This window comes from Scylla paramamosain, chromosome 10 (genome assembly GCF_035594125.1).
Source record: "Scylla paramamosain isolate STU-SP2022 chromosome 10, ASM3559412v1, whole genome shotgun sequence".
NCBI classification, from domain to species: Eukaryota; Metazoa; Arthropoda; class Malacostraca; order Decapoda; family Portunidae; genus Scylla; species Scylla paramamosain.
Genome location: NC_087160.1, coordinates 17,125,472 through 17,145,820, shown reverse-complemented (window position 1 = coordinate 17,145,820; position 20,349 = coordinate 17,125,472). Strand labels below are relative to the sequence as shown.

The 20,349-nt window shown below is 38.8% G+C and overlaps 2 protein-coding genes across 3 annotated transcripts; one reads left to right on the top strand and one right to left on the bottom strand.

Annotated features, from left to right (window-relative positions):
* The first annotated feature begins 1,156 nt into the window (after positions 1–1,156).
* On the top strand, positions 1,157–16,923 carry LOC135104260 (sorting nexin-16-like). 2 transcript variants are annotated; one of them, XM_064011450.1, is made up of 12 exons: positions 1,157–1,361; positions 1,960–2,150; positions 5,282–5,533; positions 5,997–6,067; positions 6,733–6,866; positions 7,740–7,829; positions 9,136–9,262; positions 9,466–9,557; positions 9,815–9,951; positions 10,489–10,566; positions 10,823–10,879; positions 11,812–16,923. In XM_064011450.1, the coding sequence occupies exons 3-12, from the start codon at positions 5,322–5,324 to the stop codon at positions 12,017–12,019; spliced, it is 1,206 nt and encodes a 401-aa protein (XP_063867520.1). In that variant the 5' UTR covers positions 1,157–1,361; positions 1,960–2,150; positions 5,282–5,321; the 3' UTR covers positions 12,020–16,923. The 2 variants fall into 2 exon arrangements, with proteins under 2 accessions (XP_063867520.1, XP_063867519.1); XM_064011449.1 differs by lacking the exon at positions 1,157–1,361 and having other exon boundaries at positions 1,887–2,150.
* A 1,120-nt stretch (positions 16,924–18,043) lies between these two features.
* On the bottom strand, positions 18,044–19,473 carry LOC135104261 (uncharacterized). Its single transcript, XM_064011451.1, has 3 exons — positions 19,274–19,473; positions 19,025–19,053; positions 18,044–18,818 (listed from the first exon to the last, which is right to left on the bottom strand). Exons 1-3 carry the CDS (start codon positions 19,431–19,433, stop codon positions 18,267–18,269), a joined length of 741 nt encoding a protein of 246 aa, XP_063867521.1. The 5' UTR covers positions 19,434–19,473; the 3' UTR covers positions 18,044–18,266.
* Positions 19,474–20,349: the final 876 nt, after the last annotated feature.

The following is a 20,349-nucleotide window of genomic DNA, read 5'->3' as shown; positions in this document are numbered from 1 at the left end:
AAAGGCAACTCTGAAAGCCGGAATAGTCATCTCTGTAACACTTGAAAATACTCCTTATAAGTCCTCAACTCTTTAAAGTACAGGCCCGGAGTGTTGGCGCCTCCCAGTCACCAACCGAGGGAAGAGGGACGAGAGTGAGTCAGGTTCCCTCCCTCCCTTGTTGCCACGGGTGATTAGGAAAAACAGAATGGAAATTCATTACAATGGCAATGGTATGCAGGTGATATTATCGTTCGTTCTGAGATAGTGACCAGTTCCAACACATTACTATCATTGTTGTTTGTTTGTTGTTGTTGTTGTTGTTGTTGTTGTAGCTGCTGCTGTTGTTGTTGTTATTGTTGGTGATGATGTTATCATTGGCGTTACTGTCATTATCATAATCAACATTTTTTTTTCATAATAAATTAATGCATCTCAGTGAGAAAAAATTCAAAGCAATACCTCATTTTCAGAGAACAGAATAATTATCAAACACTGGATGCAAAGGCGCCCTGAACTCCTACATTAACTTTTGGATTAGTCACACCTGTTAATATTTACGTACATCATTTATTTGCCCCTTTTTTTCGTTTTTTCTCTACATTTTTTTCTTCTACTTTCGCCTTATCAGCATCTCCAGAACCCGTCCCTCTCTCTCTCTCACTCTCTCCACATCCCACCCATGCCTCCAGCCGTTCACCCTCGATTTCTGAAGTTTCTACGACCACATGCTTCTTTAAAACGCTATCTCTCCGTCCTATATTCCTAATCTCCCCCTCAACCTTTAGCCCCGTGCTTGAGACCTACAAATCAATCATTCACTCCTTTTCTAATCTTACTGCAGGGCCAAACCACTTCAACACTTCCTTATTTGTCGTATTTAACAAACTACGTTGGTTTTCACTCCTTTCTCTTACTCTTACTTCTCACCTTTCGTCAGCATTTGATTTTTAGCACGTTCATTGTCTCTCATGACCTTGCGTCCAAGATTCCATGCCTCACAAGATACAAAACTATTACACTCCCTTCAAATATTTCGTCTCTGCTTCCATGGACGGAGGCCCCTTCCTGGAAACTATTCGTAACGGACCTTAAACCTTTACTCCCTCACCTCTGCCTCTGGACCCTCGTACCAATATCTATACCTATATCTCGGAACCCTGCCAGCTTCACCCATTGTTTCACCTCAGTATCGCGGACCGCTGTTCTCCCTACACATCTTCCCTTTGCTGCACTCACTTTCAATTTCGTTCATCTTAACATAATTCCAGATTCTACAGCCTCTGCCTGACAGTTGCTAGGAGAGCTCTGTCATCCCCAAACAACAACCAAGACAACAACAGCAGCATCATGTGACAAGGGACTCAGTTTTAGCTGTTGTGGTAGTACTTTGTTAATTTCTTGTTTCCCTACTGATCCTTTGAAAGCCTTAGAATCAACTTGGATATAATCAAATGAAAGCAGTGTTTTCTTTCCTGAGTGCCACAGGCAATAAAGTACAGGTGGCAACCATTCCTTACCTTTCCCTCATGCCTCCCGTCAAGTATACGCCCCTTTTTCACACGTGTCCTCCCCCACGTCCTTTTAAATGCCCACCTATCTTCCCTCACGAGACTTTACAGTTAACTCAAATAAATTTCACCATCCCCTGTGAAATAAGGCTAATGTCTGAGATTATTTTATCGCCGTAGTGATCAGTATCTCCATTATCAGAATCCTTGATATAAAATAAAGAAATGCATAAAAGTAGAGAGGTCTCGCAACCTTCTGGCAACATCCTTTGTTTACAAATGTCTCGTGAGTCATGCTCAGCTGGTGACTTTATACGGAGAGATAAGACGCTATAGGGCACTGGGAGACGAGAGATTTTGCAGGTTATCACTGATCATTATTTTTAAGGGGTAAGATAAATGTTTTGGGGGACCAAGACGTCAGTTGTGGCGAGGAAGCGGTTCATCCATGCATTCTCCTCTCCGTCAGTCACTCCTTCCTGCGCGGAGCAGTAGTCGTGGTGGTGGTGATGCTCGCAGGCAGCCCCACCTTACTGCGCCTCTGCTCCGTCAGGCATTGCACGCTTCAGCACCGAACCTGCAGCGGCCAGAGGAGGACATAGTGATCACAGTGACAGAAGTGTGTGATGAAGCAGTGAAGGACGAGAAGGAGAGTGAGAGGTGAGTGTTATGTTTGGTGATAGTGACATCCGTTTGTTTATTTTTGATCTGTGGCGTGTTGAGGGATGGTGATGAATGAATATCCAGGCAGTACACAATCCACGGAGCACTTCAGGAACTCAGACTTGGGTTGGTCATTTGCGTGTGATAGCCAGGTGTGTGTATACAGTTACAAGGCTGTGTGAGTTCCGTGAGTTAGACGAGACACTCCATTAGCCATACTCAAGGACTTCACAGTACAAGACTTGCCTGTCAACTTGATATATGTTTGGTAAATTGTTTTCCCTTAAGTTGAAGTATATATTGATTTTTCTGGGCAATTTCAATCCTTCAAATTACTGTAATTAAAAGATAGAAAAAAAAAAAAGGTTATTATACCAGTCATGGCATTGTTGGTTTTAAGACAATGTATACAACATATGCATTGATTGTGTGAGTGTGCATATGCTGGCCAACCCACCTGCTAACTGTGTGCCTTCAGCATGATGTATAATAAAGCTGTTGTTTGGTCATATTAATTTAGGCATGGGTTAAGGTGTCAGAATCTCCTTTAGGAGATTATTTAGGTTTGTTAAGGTAAGGTTCAAATGTAAATTTTTATATTTATACCATAATAGTCTTGGTGTGTCATTACTTGTTGCTGTGCCCTCCACACCCCCTTACCACCTTCCCTCAGCCCGGAGTGGAGTGTGTGTGTGTGCCAGTTGAGGAAGGACACTGAAGGGGGTGATTGTGTGAACTTGTGTTCAGTGTAAATTTTGTAACTTGGAATTCCTCTTCTTGTTGTCGGATTTTTTTCTTTCCCAAATCCTCCCATGGCAGCTTTCACTCTCTGTAGTGTTGTGGTGTCAAGTTTTATGTTTTTAGTGTTATGTTGTGTTCTATGTTTATAGTGTTGTGGTGTAGAGTCTAAAGTTTAATGTGTTTTATGTTTTATATTGCTGTATTTTATGTTTTTGTAGTGTTTTATATTCATAAATAATGATAGGGCATGGTGCTAAAAGCAAGTCTTTGACGCAGCCTAAAGTAAAGGATGATGTGTTGTCCTTCTCTTGTGCTACTTGCTGTGAAACAGTCAACAATAAGGACGCCATTGCCTGTGACACTTGCAATAACTGGTGTCATGGCACTGTGACCTGCTGCAGCATCCCTCTATTATTGATTGTGAGGGAAAAAATGTTAAATTTGTATGTCCTTAGTGTGACTTTGCTGCCTCTCCTGCTCCTGGTTGTGGTGGTGACCTAGTTAGGTCTCTGAGTGAATCTGTGGCTGAGCATGTTACTACTGTGGGTGATTTGAGCTGAAAAGTGGCTGATTTGATGTCTGCCTGTGCACTGCCATTCCTGCCAGTGTTCGTGGTGGGTCCTTTCAGACTGTGGATCAGGCCTCTGTCTCTAAGGCTATCAGGGATGAACTTAAGGAAATGCAAGAGAGAGAGAGAGAGAGAGAGAGAGAGAGAGAGAAAGACGAAAGGAGGGACAGCATTGCTGTTCATGGAATTCCTCCAGCCAACTTCAATGACACTTTTAAAGCTGTCTCTTCTTTCCTTTGCCCTGATTTTCCAGAATCTACAGTCACAGAGATGGTATACTTAAGGAATAATCTTACCCATGGCGGAATTCCAGATGATCATTATCATTCTCACCTCTTGGCCATTTCTAAAAAATGAGCTAACTCTACTTTTCCAACCATATATATTAGTAGGGACCTCACTTTTATGCAGAGAAAAGAACTTAAGGAGAAAAAGGGCACCTGCTGCTTCCAGGCTTAGAGTGGATGACTGGAACTTGTCTGGGGCACATGCTGTCCCTGCTGTTGTGGCCACTGGCTCTTTCTCCACAAGTGTGTCACCCTCAGTGTCTGTAGCCCCACCTATAACTTCTCCATCATTGGCTTCCACTCCAGGAGGCTCTGCCCTTACTAGAATGGCAAATTTTCAGGCATGGAATTAAATTCCTCTGTATCCTCATTTATTTAGTTTTGGTTATTTAATGTTAATTGCTTGTTAAGTTTAATTTTATTTCCAATTTTTGTGATTCTAATCACGTTGATATTGTTGGTATTACTGAAACTTGGTTTACTCCAGCTATTAATACTTCAGTTGACAGTATCCCTGGTTATAAGTTTTATAGGAATGATTCTCCCTCCAGACTTTCTAAACATGGTGTGAGTTTATATATTAGCACATCCCTGAAAATTACCCTGATCTCATATAGTCGCCTTAACACATTAGCTATTTATTTGCCTGAATACAAGATTTATGTTATGGTTGTATATAGGCCTTCAACTTATTCTTTCTCAGAGAATGCTGAGCTGCTGTCATTTTTGTGTTTCTTTTGTTCTGGTAAGGATGCTGTATTGATCAACTTGACATTAATTGGACTGGTTTAGTACCACTGGCACACTCTTCTCTTTCCAGTTTGTTTCTTGATACATTTACTTCTTCAGGATTTGTTCAGTGGGTTACTTTCTTGATGTTTATCCACTCCAAAAATGTGCTTGATTGGTCTTCATCTCTGGCCACAACAAGATTGCTGATTTGTCTAGCAATGATCCTCTCCCTGGCTGTGATCATGTTGGTGTTTTATTTACCTGCTCTGTATTATCTTCTCTTCTTGTTTCCGATATTCCTAAGATGCATTTTGACTGCTATCACTGTAATTTTGCTTTACTCAGGGACTTTCTTTCATGTATTGACTGGGATTTTGAATTCTTCTGCTGTAATATCTAGGAGTGCTATCTGAAGTTTGTCAATTTTGCCCTCTTCATTTATTGAATTTATTCCATCTAAACCCCAGAATCCACCAAAACCTCCATGGGGCAGAAAAATTTCACATAACCTTTAAACTCAAAAGAGTAGGGCTTGGAGTAGATATAAGCACCTTAGGAAACTGTTTGGGGCATAATGCTACCACTGAAGTCCAAGCTTGGTTAGAGTTCAGTGAAGTCAGTATTCTCTACAAGATAAATGTTCATCAGGCTGTAGCTCATTATGAAGAATCTGTATTATCAAATCTTTGTGATGCCATGTACCAGAGTGCAAGAGGAAACATTCATGATGAAAAATTTGTGATGTAGAATTCTATATGCACATTTCCTACAAAAATTTGTCTAACCTATAAATCCTTTAGTTCCAGTGAAGAGTTTAGATGTACAGAAGTAACCTCCAAGATGTCCAGTAGAATAGCAGCCATCAATAGGAGTCGCACAGCCTCACGGGAGGCGACTCCTTCACCTTCCCAGGCGGTGTCACGTGTCCCATCTCACGATGACCTGAACAGGGAGACAATAATCATCAACCCAGTGCAAGTTGCTCTTCCAAGCCACCCTCTTTCCCTTGAGAATTCCATTAACTCCAGCCTGCAGGAGCCCAGCAGACGAAGGTAGGTCCAGGTGCTAATTACACATACAAAATTTTGATTATTGTGTGTTTGCTATTACTTTCACTGTTGCCAGTTGTTACTTAATTTGAGAAGCTGTAGATGACTGTATTGAGCCAGAAATATTACTATAAGCAGTAAGAGATATGAACTCATTCATTTCTTTTGCTGTCTATAGTGTCTTGAAATTGTATTCTAAACTTGCATCAAATCATCATATTAAGCTTCAGAAGAAACCCTATCATTCAAAGGGTCAGTATGCTCTCAAGTCAGATAATTAAAATATAATGATTTGATTGAATTGATAAAAGGGAGAGATCTTGTAAATTAATAAATTAAGTGAAAGGATGTGAAGAAGCTACATTTAGAAACATTAATACATGATTACTTCATTAATCCAGTTGTAATCTACTTAACCCTGATCTTTTGTGTGGAAATGTCAAATAGTGTTATTTCCTCATGGCAGAAGTGATCCACAACAATGGAGAGGCTCGTCCAGCAACCTCACCTCCTCAGACTCAGACACGCCAGACTCAGGTATGCTCAAAGAACACCACGTAATGCTGAACTTTGCCAGTACTTCACACTCACCAATGTTGTATGGAACTTTCTGTCTTTAGTTTTAGTGTCAGGATTTTACTTTCAAGAAGCCTGGATAGAAAGTGTACTTTTTTTTTATTTCTCAAGTGATGAGTTATGTAATAAAAAATGTGCCTTTCTTTTTTCTTGTACTTTTTTTTTTTTTTACAGTTTTAGAGTTCAAATTTTACTCTCATGAAGCCTAAATAAAAGGTGTTCAGAGATTCTTTTCCTTTACTTTCAAGAAATTGGTCATATCATAAAATGTGCCTTTCTTGTTACATATGACCCATCTAATTTATGACTTAGCCTTGTTTTGTTATGATTCTGTCATTTTTCATACAGTAGATACTTAATGGTTTTTGTGTACCTAACTTCAGAATACCCACACCATTTTCAGCCGACTTTCTTCATATAAAATGTCCATTTTGTGTTACATATAACTTATAAATAATAATCTTTCTGCTGACTCAGCCTTGTCTTGCTAAGTTATGATTTTCTAATTTTTCATACTAGAGGTGCTTAATGGTGGTTATTATGTACCTGTCTTCAAAATATCTCCACCATTTTCAACAGTGGTACTTGGTCAGTCTGATCTTTATTGGACCTCATTGTGTTCACAGGTCAGGCTACAGATTCCCCCCTCACTGGCACAGTTCCCACTATGGACTTCAATTCGAATAGCGAAGATGCTGCCCCTCTCTACCGCATGCCCATTGTTGGATATGAAGTGCTGGAGGAGAGGGCACGATTCACGGTAAGGCCATAGTACTGCTGCCTCACACTTTCTGGTATATTTTTAAATTTTATTTATTTATTTTTATTAGTTTATTTTATTTATTTTTATTTTCTATGTAATAGGGGTACTGACCAAGGGCAACAAAAATAATGAGAAAACACCTCTGTGAACAGTTTGACCAGTTATCATAAATTTCCATTTGCTTATAAGGAAAAATGCAATTCTAGATGATGTCTCTTTATGATTTGCTGTTCTTGTAGATGTTCATCATGTATTTTGATATGTCTTGTGTTATGAATGCAACAAATACTTATTTGCTAAGGTATCAGGGCTGTCTAATGTTATGTTTACACTATATTCTTCTTTGTATTTCAGTATGGGTGTATGTATTTTTTGTTACCTACTCCATTTACCTTTTAGTTCATCATAATAAGTGACATGTTTTCTTCTCTGTAATGAAGGGTAGTGGAAACAGTTATACCATCACCACCACCATCACCCACTTTTGTATGACTTGTATCTGTTCCCTAGTGAGAGGACATTAACCTCATTGATATAATCAGTGAAGCAGATAAGTTTAGATGAAGTAGACTTTGAGTCCTTCTGTCCTGCCTATTGCCTTAGATTGGAGCAGTAGGGAAGGACTGATGCTTTTGTAGGGAATCAATGCTTATGCCATGTTTTATTTTTCTAAAACCACTTACGTGAGTTTGCAGTCAGTGGAGAATTCCTGGTTTGTCATCTTATAGACATTTATATGTTGTTCTTATATAGATTTATTTTTCTGGTGATGTAAGGATACTTTTGCCATTTGGTGCTACTACAGTTGATGCCGCTGCTACATTATACTTATATTATGTACTTGTAGTAATAACAAATCCTCTGTGGCAGATTTTCAAGATTCAAGTGTTCCACCAGCCCTCTGGAGAACACTGGTTTGTGTTCCGTCGCTACACAGACTTTGTTCGTCTCAACAAATCGGTGAGTGAATGAGTGCAAGTGTGAGTGACAGAGAGGTCATCCATTTTTATGTCTTTATTAAGGATGAAGCCATATATTCTTTGGTTTGTATGCAGGTTTTTTTTTTTTTTTTTTTTTTTTTGTGTGTGTGTGTGTGTGTGTGTGTGTGTGTGTGTGTGTGTGTGTGTGTGTGTGTGTGTGTGTGTGTGTGTGTTCTTTTTCTGGTATTTATTGTATTTAATAAATTTGTAGCACTTTTCTTCTCACAGTTTGTTTAATACACTGAAACTGTCTTCCATTGTTTTTTTGTTTAGACAAGTGGAAGTAGACCTTTGAGACTAGACAGGCAAGACCCATTTATTAGGTTAGTTGCATATTTAATACTTATTCAGTAAAACTTTTTTTTATGTAGGAGGGGTACCAGCCAAGGACAACATCATTAAGAGAAAAAAAAGACCCACTGAGATGCCAGTCCTCAAATAGAATCAAACCATTGTCAGAAATTGGAGGACCATCTTCTGCAGCTGCTCCCCATGTTGATATGTAGTCGCTGTTCCTCACTAGTCTTTTCCATAAGGCTCTGTCTTCCACCTCCTCTCCACTTACCCCTTTCTCCCTCAGGTCCCCTCTTATACAATCCTTCTATCTCTTCTATGACCTGCCTCATCACATTCTTCCTTCCACTTGCATATCTAATATTCTTCTGCTGACATATTTTTCCTCTCCTTTTAATATGACCCTGTACTTTCTTTGTCACTTATGTTATAATGGCTGTTCCTCTTGCTAAATAACTTCTCACTTTTTCCTTCTTTGTCACATCAGTCATCCACCTTACTTAATATCCTCATCTCAGCAACCTCCAACTTCTCTTCTTGTGATTTCTTTATTGGCCACAATTCAGTACCATATTGACCTCACCACCAACTTGAAAACTTTGCCTTTTACTCTGGCACTAACTTTGTGGATAAGTGCCTTGAAATCTCCCCCTTGAAAGAATTAACTCATAGGAAGGAAGGAATACAGAAGAAAGCTGGGAATTCCAGAGTTTACCAGAAAAAGGAGTGAATGATTGAGAATACCAGTCATGTGGTGTAGTGCTGACCATTTCTTGTTTGTTATTTTAAGGATCCACATAAATACAAATTCTAAACACACACACACACACACACACACACACACACACACACACACACACACACACACACACACACACACACACACACACACACACACACACACACACACACACACACAGTTACGCGTACATATGATTTGAGAACCTCACCTTTACAACCTGTCATTTTGACTCACCAATTGTCTCCCACAGCTGAGGAAGGAGTTCCCAGGAGTGCGATTTGCTCTTCCACCTAAGAGATGGTTTGGAGACAACTTTGATCCTGTTTTCCTGGAGGATCGGCAGCTGGGTTTGCAGGCTTTCATAAACAATATCATAGGTTGGTACCTCTCTCAGATATAAAGCAGATATAAAGTTTGCAAAATTGTATAAATTTTTAGGAGATAGAAAACAGGAAAACTTGCAGTAGATTTGAGGTCATTTACTTTTTGGTGGTAAAATTCAAAAGATGAACTGAAGCAAGGTCAGTACAGGAAAGAAAATGTCAACATTCCTCAGTTTACCAGCTCTTCCCTCCTTCAGGGCACACTGTCATCCGATCGAAGAAATTTGTTAGAGACTTTTTCTGCCTTGACAACCCCATGGGGCCTCATGAATCACTGGAGGAGAGTCGGGTGAGTGCCTGTTGTCACCTTATCTTCAGGGCATGCACAATTTTAAGATCCCTGAGGAGTTTGATCTTTGAGCAGTTCCCTTGTTGTGAAAGAAATTTCATTATCACACTCCCATGAGGGATGAAGGCAGCAGATGGTCAAAGAAATTATTGTCTACAGTAGGGAAATTAGAAAGACCAAAAATACCTCGGAGAAAGAATTCTTACGACAACTTTCCTGCTTACGGTATAAGTGCTTATTTTCCATCGTGTTTTTAGGCTCTCTGCCAGACCCTGGAGGACACTGTGTCAGATCTGCAGGACCGCCTCAGGGAGAAGGAAGGTGAACTGGCAGTACTGCGTACACAAGTCAACTTCCTCCTGGTACAGCAGCAGACCTTGGTGAAAGCTCTCAGGTGAGCCAGTGCATTCCTCTGCAGCAATGGTGCTCAACATTTTTCAATTTGTTATTTTAAGGATCCACATAAAGTTTAACATGGCTCATCAGATCTCTTACCCAATTTCAATGTGTCACATTGTTTTTATCAGATTTCTGAATTTCTTAGATTTTTTATGATCATTTTTCATATCCTCCAAAAATTGGCATGTTAGCTTAGGTTCAGAATCTATATATGGTGTTTTCCGATGCAGTTAAATCTTGTCTGTTCCATTATTCTACATCCTTTCATAAATGGCTCTTTATGTTGCTGTAAAGTCTGCTGCAATATTCATGATCTAATAGTTATCAGTGCACAGATTTACTTATGATAAAACTCGGGGAAAAATATGACCTTTCATGAGACAGTTGGCTACTGCTCTGTGGATCCCTTTCATAGCTATCCTCTGTGTGGGGAAGTTATTTGGGACAGGTATCAGACATAAAAGTCAACAGTGAAGAGGTTAAAGGCAGGATGTGCATATGTGATAGCTGAGCTAAACCTTGCCTTTCTCAGACTGGAGTGTGACCTGAAGAGCCCTGTGCCACCAGAGAGAGGCTCCTCCCATGATCTCAACTTGGCCCTTCTTAACATGTGAGTGCCAGTGGTGTGTTTTGCTGGTAGTGTTGCTAGACATACACATGCACAGACCACCCACACAGACAGTAAAGCACACACATGCATTTCATTACACTGCACATGACCAGAATGCATTTTTCATAGTTATTACTGTTATAACCTACTTTCCACATCAAACAAGATGGGGGATTTGAAAAATATAATAAATAAAGATTTAGAAAATAAATATAAGCAACACAGTTCTAGAAGCACTTTTGTTTGTGGCTTACAGATGTGAAAGGACTCTTGATGGAGGCATCAGAAATGGCAAGCTGAAGCTCACTGACAGGTATGTCAACCACTGCACTGTTTTTCTGTTTACCTGTGGATGAATGTTCTAGAATATAATGATGTTGCTTTTGATGGAGTGCTCATGTAGCTTATCATTATCTACACAGTTGTATTGTGTATGAATATTATTAGTGATAATTACCAATGTAATTGTAATACCTTAACAAATCAGCTTTTAACAAAAATGCAGGTGATAGTACATTTGGCAGCCCAAAATATGATCCTGCTTAGTGCTCCTGGAATGCTAGAACCAGTTTTAATCATCACTTTACTGAAGCTCCTTTATACCTTTGTATCTGTCCTTTGCCTGTACCACCCATCATCATCATCATCATCATCATCATCATCATCATTGCTGCCTCTCTCCCCTCTGAAGACCTTCCACAAGGAGTAGAAGTGACAGCAAAGCCTCCAGGATATCCTTTATACATAATTATTCATCCCCATTTTTATTTTTTTTTATTTTTATTAATTTGCCAGTGTATATTTCTTCCCATTCCCTTTCACTATCTACATCAGCACCATGCCACTTACACAACAGAAGTTTGTTCAGATTTCACTGATCATGTATGAACATTTCCATTTTAACAGTACTAATACTTGCTTTAATTCACTCATGAAACCCATAGGCAGAATGAACAGGTATGTTAACATTACATATCTAACTTTTCTTTACAAGATGTGTATTAACAATTTTAGAAAATATTTCTTTCTATTTAGCAATTCATTTCCCATTTCCCTTCAGTGCATTTCATATTGATCTCTTGTCAGTCTTTTCATGTCTTTTGTAGATATAAAAGAGTAATATTTAATGTCTATATTTGAATCACTCATATTTAATTGAGAATCTCATAATAATCTAACATTGCATGATTCTACCATTGTCACTTTTTTATTAATTCTTCATCCCTTCAATCTTGTCTCTTACAGGAATGGAGCAAATGGCACCCCCCAGGATGTCAGCCCAGTCCAGTGTCTGAAGGTCACTACCATAGCGGAAACACCTCTTCGCAGGACACTAGAGAAGGCCTTCATGCCCAGATCTTGCTCCCACAACACCCTCTCTCCTACACATAATTTGAACAGGGCTGCCAAGGCACTGTTTGCAACAGAGGGTGAGGGAGGAGCCAGCCGATAGATGCAGGTGCTGCGCAGCTGGGAACCTGGATCTCTGAGCCTGACAAGAATAGGAATTCTTGATAGCCTAGTGATGAGAGCTGCTGTGAGGGTGTCTCCAGCAGCTGTTTTCATTGCAGATCCACTGAGGTTCACATTTGAGAGAGGAGGCATTGGAGTGCTATCAAATTCAGTATAGAGTGCATTTTATGTCTTTGTTGGCAAATTATCCACCTGATACATGTTTTCACGTCCAAACATGGAGTATGTAGGGGAGTTGGGCACATGTTTATCTGTTTCCAGCCATACAGAACACAAAACTTAACCAGTCTGCTCAAAACTAGTATGTTTGTGTTGACATCCTGACAAGTTGGGTTTCAGAATTTTAGAATATGTATTTTTGTACGCTTAAGGTTGTATGTATTCCTGGAGATACCTTGAAAGTCTTGGTGTGAATTGAGAGTGATAAGAGGGTTAGTCTTTGACAAAAATGATAAGATTGCCATGTTCTGTATATGCAAAGTCTGGTCTCAGACATGAAATCCTTACTTGATTCATCTACAGAAAGGGGTCTCCTTATACCTTTCCAATTTGGATATTTAGCCATTGATTTTCTGTCATGATTATTTCAGTTTTGATAGTAATCATTATCTTATTCATTGTTTATTCTTAAGGAACTGAAAAAAAAAAAACATCAGGAATCTGATTTCTTTTTTTTCTGTTTGTCTAGTCACTGCAGTCCTGAAAGAATTTACCGGCAAGGATGACTCCTTAACTTAGACTTGATATTATCTTGTAATATTACTTGGCTTTTATGGTTACTTATGAAATTTCCCAGCAATATGCAACACAGTTCATTCTTATGAATTCTTTATTAAGTTCTCTAGGTATCACAATTATTGTTAGTTTTCATCAATACAAAGTTTCTTTTACATATTATTCCCTAGACTGATATTTAGTGCTTAAACTTTCTTCTTTAGTTTATTATTAAGCTACTAAAGTACCACATGCTATGCTGATATATCATATGAACTAATATTTGTATAATTTTTGATGTGGAGGATCATTTGCATTTGTACATGCATTAATCATTTTCATTTTGATGTAAGAGAAAGAGCTTGATTTTTTTTCTTAAAAGCTCACTATTCATACTTCCACTTTTTAAGGGAATAGGAGCAAGGAGAAACAGGGATGATGGTTTGGACAGGTACATCAACTCTAGGGTATTACTTTGTTACCATTCCTCCCTAGACTGTCCACATACCAGTTTCATATTTCTCTCACCTACCAGAATTACTGAGTTGTGAGAGAATGCTGAGAGAAAAGACATATATTGTACTTAAAGTCATAATTAAATAAAACTTGTTGCTGGTCGCATTTTAGTCATGAGTGAGACAATCAGATGCTCAGCTTTGTGTGCTTGCCAGATTATTGGGAGTTTTAAAGTTTTGTTTATTTTGGTCTCAGTTTTTGCATGGAGTGAGCAACGTCTGTCATTACTTGTATGTGACTTCCGTCTTAACACCCAGACTTTCATAACAGTGATGCATGCCAAGTATTACAATGCCATGCATGATATCATACAGTTATGTCCCATAAGAGGCTCAAGTGACACTAAAAGATATCGTGGTCCTAAATGTCTCACACTTCCATGGTTGTAAAAGCATTAACTACTACAATTAAATCCTAGTGTCATTTTGGTGCTTAGAATTTCTTCTCCCCACTAGTGTCTCTTCTTCATATTTTGTTGCACTATTATAATTGGGTGAAGGCTTGGTTGCTTGAGGATGCCTGCCTTTCAGTTTCTGATTGTTGATCAGTTCACTTCAGGGAGCCCAGCAATAATGATATGCAACTAAGAACAGCCAGTAACAGTAACATTGTCTTTCCTAAAACTTTAAATATACTCTAATAAGTAAGAAGACTTTTATACACGATATTATAATTATACTTAAGTTAGAGTGAGAGTCTTACATGAAGCATTTATATAATTATGCATAAGTGCACTTATGTATATCCCATCACATTATCTTGTGAATTACATGAAACCATCTTTGTGTTGCTAGTATTGTCTGTGCTTAGAACTTATAAAGGTTGTAGTGATTAAAGGCAGAAGATTGCTGCCTTTATTCACCAGTTGTCATTGGTTTGAAGTTTATGGTTAATAACTTTATACTAACTTTGGTGCCAAGACCAGCAGCTGTTATGTATATTTCATGTTTGTGCTGCATTCTTTTGAGTGTTGTTTCTTTTGACATCTTCACCATGTGTTGTCAGATTGTCTGTGTTGTGTGGTGCTTGTGTAAGGCATCAGTACAAATCTAGAAACAAGTTTTAATCTGGTCAGTATCTAACAGAGTCATTGGCACCAGTAGATTTTATTTATCTATTTTTTTAAAGAACCACTGTTGAAAGCTTTGGCATGTGATGTTTATACTGACTGATATATGTATGTCAGAAGTGATACTCAATTGTTTCAGTGTTAGACTAACTTTACTTTCTATTTTTCTTCTTTCTTTTTTGAATGGGGTTTCTTGTGATGATACATACCTGCAGCACAATATTGTGTAGAGATAGTACAAGCCAAGGAAAAGATTGAGTGTTGCTGACTGGAACACTACAATGTTTTATAAAGGCCAGTAAGGTCTTGTACATGTTTCTGTGATGTGAGTGTGGTTTGTGAACTGGTGCAACATTGTTCCCTTACAGAAGCTTAGTTAGAGTTCCATGGGACATTATAGTAATTTATAAAGCTAAGTCTCTTATTAATGCTGCTGGTCCCCATCTGAGGTGTTTAGATAAAGGATTCATGGAGCAGTTATGATATGTATGGGCAGATACAGCAAATGTGTATTTCTCTCTCTCTCTCTCTCTCTCTCTCTCTCTCTCTCTCTCTCTCTCTCTCTCTCTCTCTCTCTCTCTCTCTCTCTCTCTCTCTCTCTCTCTCTCTCTCTCTCTCTCTCTCTCTCTCTCTCTCTCTCTCTCTCTCTCTCTCTCTCTCTCTCTCTCTCTCTCTCTCTCCTCTCTCTCTCTCTCTCTCTCTCTCTCTCTCTCTCTCTCTCTCTCTCTCTCTCTCTCTCTCTCTCTCTCTCTCTCTCTCTCTCTCTCTCTCATATTTTTCAGCACATTTACCACTGTGATAGATTACTGGAGTATTTCCAGTGAACTTTCCTTGTGTACAATAGTGATACATAGCAGTTTTTTCCTTCTAGTAGCCCTGCTGTGCTGTGAGATGAAAAGATACATCTGGCTCACCTGTGCCTTAATGCTAAGCAAGTTCCTTTGAAATCATGATAACCATTGGTGTTGAAATATTTTCTTTCTTTGTCCCTCTCTTTCCACTGGAGCAGGTGGTGTTTGTTATGAGTGTTTTGTTTCATTATCTGTGGTAGATCAGAATAGTTGCTTTATTTTGTTGTTTGTAGGTATTCTTGAGAATCCAATATATGGGGTGTCATGGTACATCAGAAGAGGGTTTTTTGCACTGCCACCATATCAGACTTAACTCTTTGTAACCTTTTTGTATCGTATATGCAGATTAAAGATGTGGTGGTGTATCGTCCATTTTGACATCTGTGTCAAAGTTTTCTGAAAGTGCTGCACCCAGAAGACTTCTTGTAGATAGCAATACAGTCTTTCAAGTTAAGCATCTCAGAGTCTAAAGTAGAAAGGAACACCAATATACCATTTGCATAATAAGATGATTGAGGTGTTGAACCCAGAGACTGTATATAGTGAGCATCATAAGGTCATCTATGGAGTGTCATGGCTGTGGGGTGATAAACAGCTTTTAAGGAAATGTTGTCATTCTTCGTCTTTTAATGTATTGGATTCCCCTTGGCATTTATATATGTAAAATTCAACCATATACTATATAAGTAAATTCTATAAGGCTCATAAAAAAGAAGATAAAATGCTTTCTGAAATTATGTATTACTTTGAAAATAGAGCATTGTGTGTGTATATATGAGTGTTTGTGTGCATGTGTTTGAGAGAGAGAGAAAGAGAGTGGGGGGTGGTTATACCCAAGCAGATGTACATATAAAACATGTAGTTGAAATATGGAAAATTGGAGTGTATGCACATATCTAATGAACTGCTACATAACATTAAGACAGATTATATTAAATGCCTGGTATAGTATAAGGAATGAATGAGAGAATCACATTTACCCATCAGGCCATCCGCCTTGCATAGTCCAGTGGCTAGCAGCTGATCTAGACAATACCGAGATTATAATGAAATTGGATCTCTCATTCATATCACTAAGGTCCTGAAATTAGAGGTGACCAAGCAGACATGTTGCTTTAAGCTGATTGGAGTGTACTTTTTCTTACAAAGGACATAAACTTCACTACTCATGTGTGCATTGCAGTTCATGCCACATACAGTGAGTAACAGATGACCAGCTACTCACACCATTACAATACAGTGCATTTAGTGGTAGGTTAACGCATGTTTGTCATTCAAATGTAGTCTAGTCAGAGGTGCCCAGATGATTCAGGTGATATGAATGAGAGAGTCATCTTCATACCAAAGGAATATTTGCTTGCCTGCTTACTTACTCTTGAAAAGAAAATTATATTGACATTATATTAATTCTGAATGTATTTTTAGATGATTTTTTCAGGTCAGTATGGATCTATGAGTCAGAGAAGTTACATAAAAGTGAGTGCAAGGCATGGAGAGGCCATTATGCAAGCAATATTTAAGTTTTTTTTTCTTTTATGATACATGTATTAACTCTGAAAATACTCCATACTATTTATTAAAATTAGTGAAAAGAGTTATTACAATGAAAGTTAAGTTTCATGAAGTTGTTGAATTACAGTATTGTTGGAAAGTTAACTTGTAGTGTTGAATGGGAAATATTGGCATTTTTTTTTTTTTTCATGGGAAATAAATTATTTAACAAGTCTTGTTTGATATGAGGTTATTTCACTACGACCTTTTCAATGGTTCACAGATCCTGAAATCTGCATCACAGTATCATTTCATTTACATGATTTTCTCTATTACATTTGTCAAAGAGTTATGATCTACTACGTCTGGAATATGACCATCTCATTAACTGAACTAGGGAAACATTACCATCTAGGTTAAAACTAAGGTGGAAGTCTTTGTGTGCTACAGCTCATTTCACCCTTGCCGTATACTGTAGATCACACATGGAAAAGTCAAGATTAGCGAACCCACTCACACCAGGATTCGCTCTTCTTTAAAAGAAGATTATTGGGTTCGTTATTCTTTTCATGGGAATAATCGGGTTCGCTGTTCTTGACAGGAACATTTCAATAACTTATTAAATTTCAAAGCTTCTGTTTACTAGTTACCTTTATGAACCTTCACTGGTTCAATAACTGTATTTATATACTGGTTTTCATTTCTTTATTCGGATATCCTTTAGATTAGGTTTATTCATCAATAAAATGAGTTCATATTAACAATTTTTCCCCAAATTTCACTTGTTCATCAAACATAGAACATACATATTTTGTCAAGGGTTTGCTTTTCTTTACATGAAGACATTTGGGTTGGCCCTCCTTTACATGAATTCTTTACATGGTTCGTTGTTCTTGACATGGAGATGTTGGGATATGATCAAAAGTTTCATCCAGTATCCGTCGAACTCGCTCAATGCAGTAATTTGACGATAGTGCCATGTATGTGTATTCCTTTATAAATGTACAATTCTCAAAAACATTTAGAATCCAAGCTAAATTAAACACTTAATCAATGAAATACATTTTATTATATTTCTTGTTATGACAGCCCGTCATTTACCAGTGTCATGTTTCCTTCCATACCTCCAGACAGCAAGGGGAAACATACCACAAATAAGTATTAATAATAATAATAATAATAATAATAATAATAATAATAATAATAATAATAATAATAATAATAATAATGTCGAAACACCTACACAGGACTGAGACAATAGGTTAGGCCGGTATGTAGTACAACATAATGAGGCGAGCCTGGGATGTGAATGACGGATGAGGCAATACGTAATAAGTATTGCAGGTAGTAATGCGGCTTTGCCGTAGATGAATGTGTGAAATTTCCATTTTTGTTCAATATTTATACATCCGTTAGTTTTAACCCATCATGTCACGTGCATCGTTTAGAGAATACGAGTATAAGCAGTTCGCTGTTTTGCCCAGAGTGCAAGTACTAACTGCAAGCTTCGTTTGCGCCATGAGTGCCAGCAGTCTGAGAAAGCTCAAGTATTCTGACTTCCTTGTTCTTCAGGAATTCACCTTACCCTAGGACAACTTAACACGGCAGCAAGTAATACTATGATACTGCAAAGTGCCGTCTGCTTTCTCCACAATATGCACCGCTGTCATGAGGTAAAGGTCTTGTTCGTTTCCACCACATATCCGCCAAATCTTCCAGTCGTATTCTATTTTCTCCTGCAGAGGCCCTGTGACTGTGTGACAGTCGTATTGGTTCAGCACTGAGACAGAGCTGGAATACTTAGCACAAGGCCCCAACACGGAGACACCATCATCCTTGAAACCCACTACAATTTCACCGTGGCCGCAGGTGACATTCATGCACTCTATTCTATTGGTGCGAGAACAGGGAGTTTTTGGTGTCGAGAACAATATCTTGTACACGTCCGAGTATTGACAGAGGAGGTAGTGGCTTGATGAGAAATAGATACCGATTGAGCCTGTCTGAGAATAGCACACTGATGATTTTGCTGACTCAAGCGTTATGTCATGTCGAGAGGCGCCTGATATTTTGGTTGGAACGATGGATGAGGAAACAGCAGAGATTGTAGTGACAATGGCGGTGGAGCTAGTGGTGGTCTGTGGTGCTCAGTCAAGGGGAAAAAAAAAGGCAAGTTCTATATTAAATGTTTGTAGGATGTTTAAAAAAATATGAAGAGAATTTGGATAGCATGCATAAAATTATCTTGCATTAGCTTGTTGCAGTGCGTTGTTTTTCAGTGCTACAGTAAATTTAATAAACATTACTAGTAGGTACCAAGTATATAGCCAGACAGGAAACTTACATGGGGGACTGATATGACTCCCGCTGTATCTGGAAGGGAAACGTCAATTGTTAGAAATCCGCTAATGGTGTTGACCGCTAAAGCCTGTTCTAATAACATCAGCCATTTAACAGAAATGTGTTAGTATGTAGACGCAAACGAAGCAAGAGCTCAAAATGATACACTAACAATGCTGGTGTGAATACCATAACGAAGACGCGTTGCATTTTATAGACTGTATGATATCTGTATGAGAAAGGAGACGCTCACCTGCTGACGTGAAGCATAAATTTTCGGTCTGTCCACCACCACTAGTGCTGTCCTCGTCTTCATACAGTATACATTGGTCTTGCACCGTTTCTCCGTTCTCCAACTTTGGCTGGAAACTGAAACTTGCACACTGTATGTCTGCCGGAGGAGATAATGGCATTATTTTCAAGAGAGTTTTGCTTTCTTTACTGGTATTCTCATGAGGCACAATAATAAATTCTTAATTTGACATACATACTCTGATTGCAGTGAATCGCACACACAGCATAGGAAGGTGCAGGACGCTTCAGGAGCAGAGCGCCGCAAGCACCTGTCCCACTCGAGCAATACATCCTGCTGCCTGCCAATGCCTGTGACGCCACAAACACTGCCAGCATTGCACGCAGCCCCCGGGTCGCCCTCCTGTAACCCACCATTGGATGTGGTGGTCTTGCCGGCTATAAGATGAAATCGTAGTGTTGAGGGCTGATCTGGAGATACCTAGCAGTGCTCCGCTGACCAGTATACCAGTTTCGAAGCCCAGTGTTAAGTAAAGACTGGCACAGAGGCGCTCTAGTTGTAGCTTTCTTCGATTGACTTGTGTTGTGGCCTTGTAATTTAATCAGTAAACCCTGAACTGCCGTGTAATGATCTTGCCGCCTACCTGGAAAATGCAATGGATGCCAATGATTGTCCACAAGCTGAAACGAGTCTCCACGGGAGATAAATAAATTCTCAGCGCCAATAAATGTTTTCCATTTGAAATGAGCCCAGAGAAAAATTTCAGTCCTGTTCATTTCATGATGGCAGTTATTGACGTTATTGATTGCATGAAATCCATAACTATATAGTGCCAATCACCAGCGAAAGTAAATAAACACTAGGTTGTCTATAGTATTTCTTAAGCATAGTGCGCCTGTGTGTGTGTGTGTGTGTGTGTGTGTGTGTGTGTGTGTGTGTGTGTGTGTGTGCAAATAACGAATAGTAATTGAGCCTTTAGGAAGCAGAGGAACTGCTATCCATGGTCGTCAACTTTATATGTTAATTTAACTATTAATATTTCATATTAAATAGAACGAACGTAAAGAGTGCACATG

Coding starts and splice junctions, on each gene's coding strand:
- LOC135104260 (XM_064011449.1), top strand. CDS start 1,939: ATGCATTCTCCTCTCCGTCAGTCACTCCTTCCTGCGCGGAGCAGTAGT. Junction 2,151..5,281: donor GACGAGAAGGAGAGTGAGAG/GTGAGTGTTATG, acceptor TAAATCCTTTAG/TTCCAGTGAAGAGTTTAGAT. Junction 9,263..9,465: donor TTTCATAAACAATATCATAG/GTTGGTACCTCT, acceptor TCCCTCCTTCAG/GGCACACTGTCATCCGATCG.
- LOC135104261 (XM_064011451.1), bottom strand. CDS start 19,433: ATGCCATTATCTCCTCCGGCAGACATACAGTGTGCAAGTTTCAGTTTC. Junction 19,054..19,273: donor TTTATGCTTCACGTCAGCAG/GTGAGCGTCTCC, acceptor TTTCCCTTCCAG/ATACAGCGGGAGTCATATCA. Junction 18,819..19,024: donor GAGTCATATCAGTCCCCCAT/GTAAGTTTCCTG, acceptor TGAGCACCACAG/ACCACCACTAGCTCCACCGC.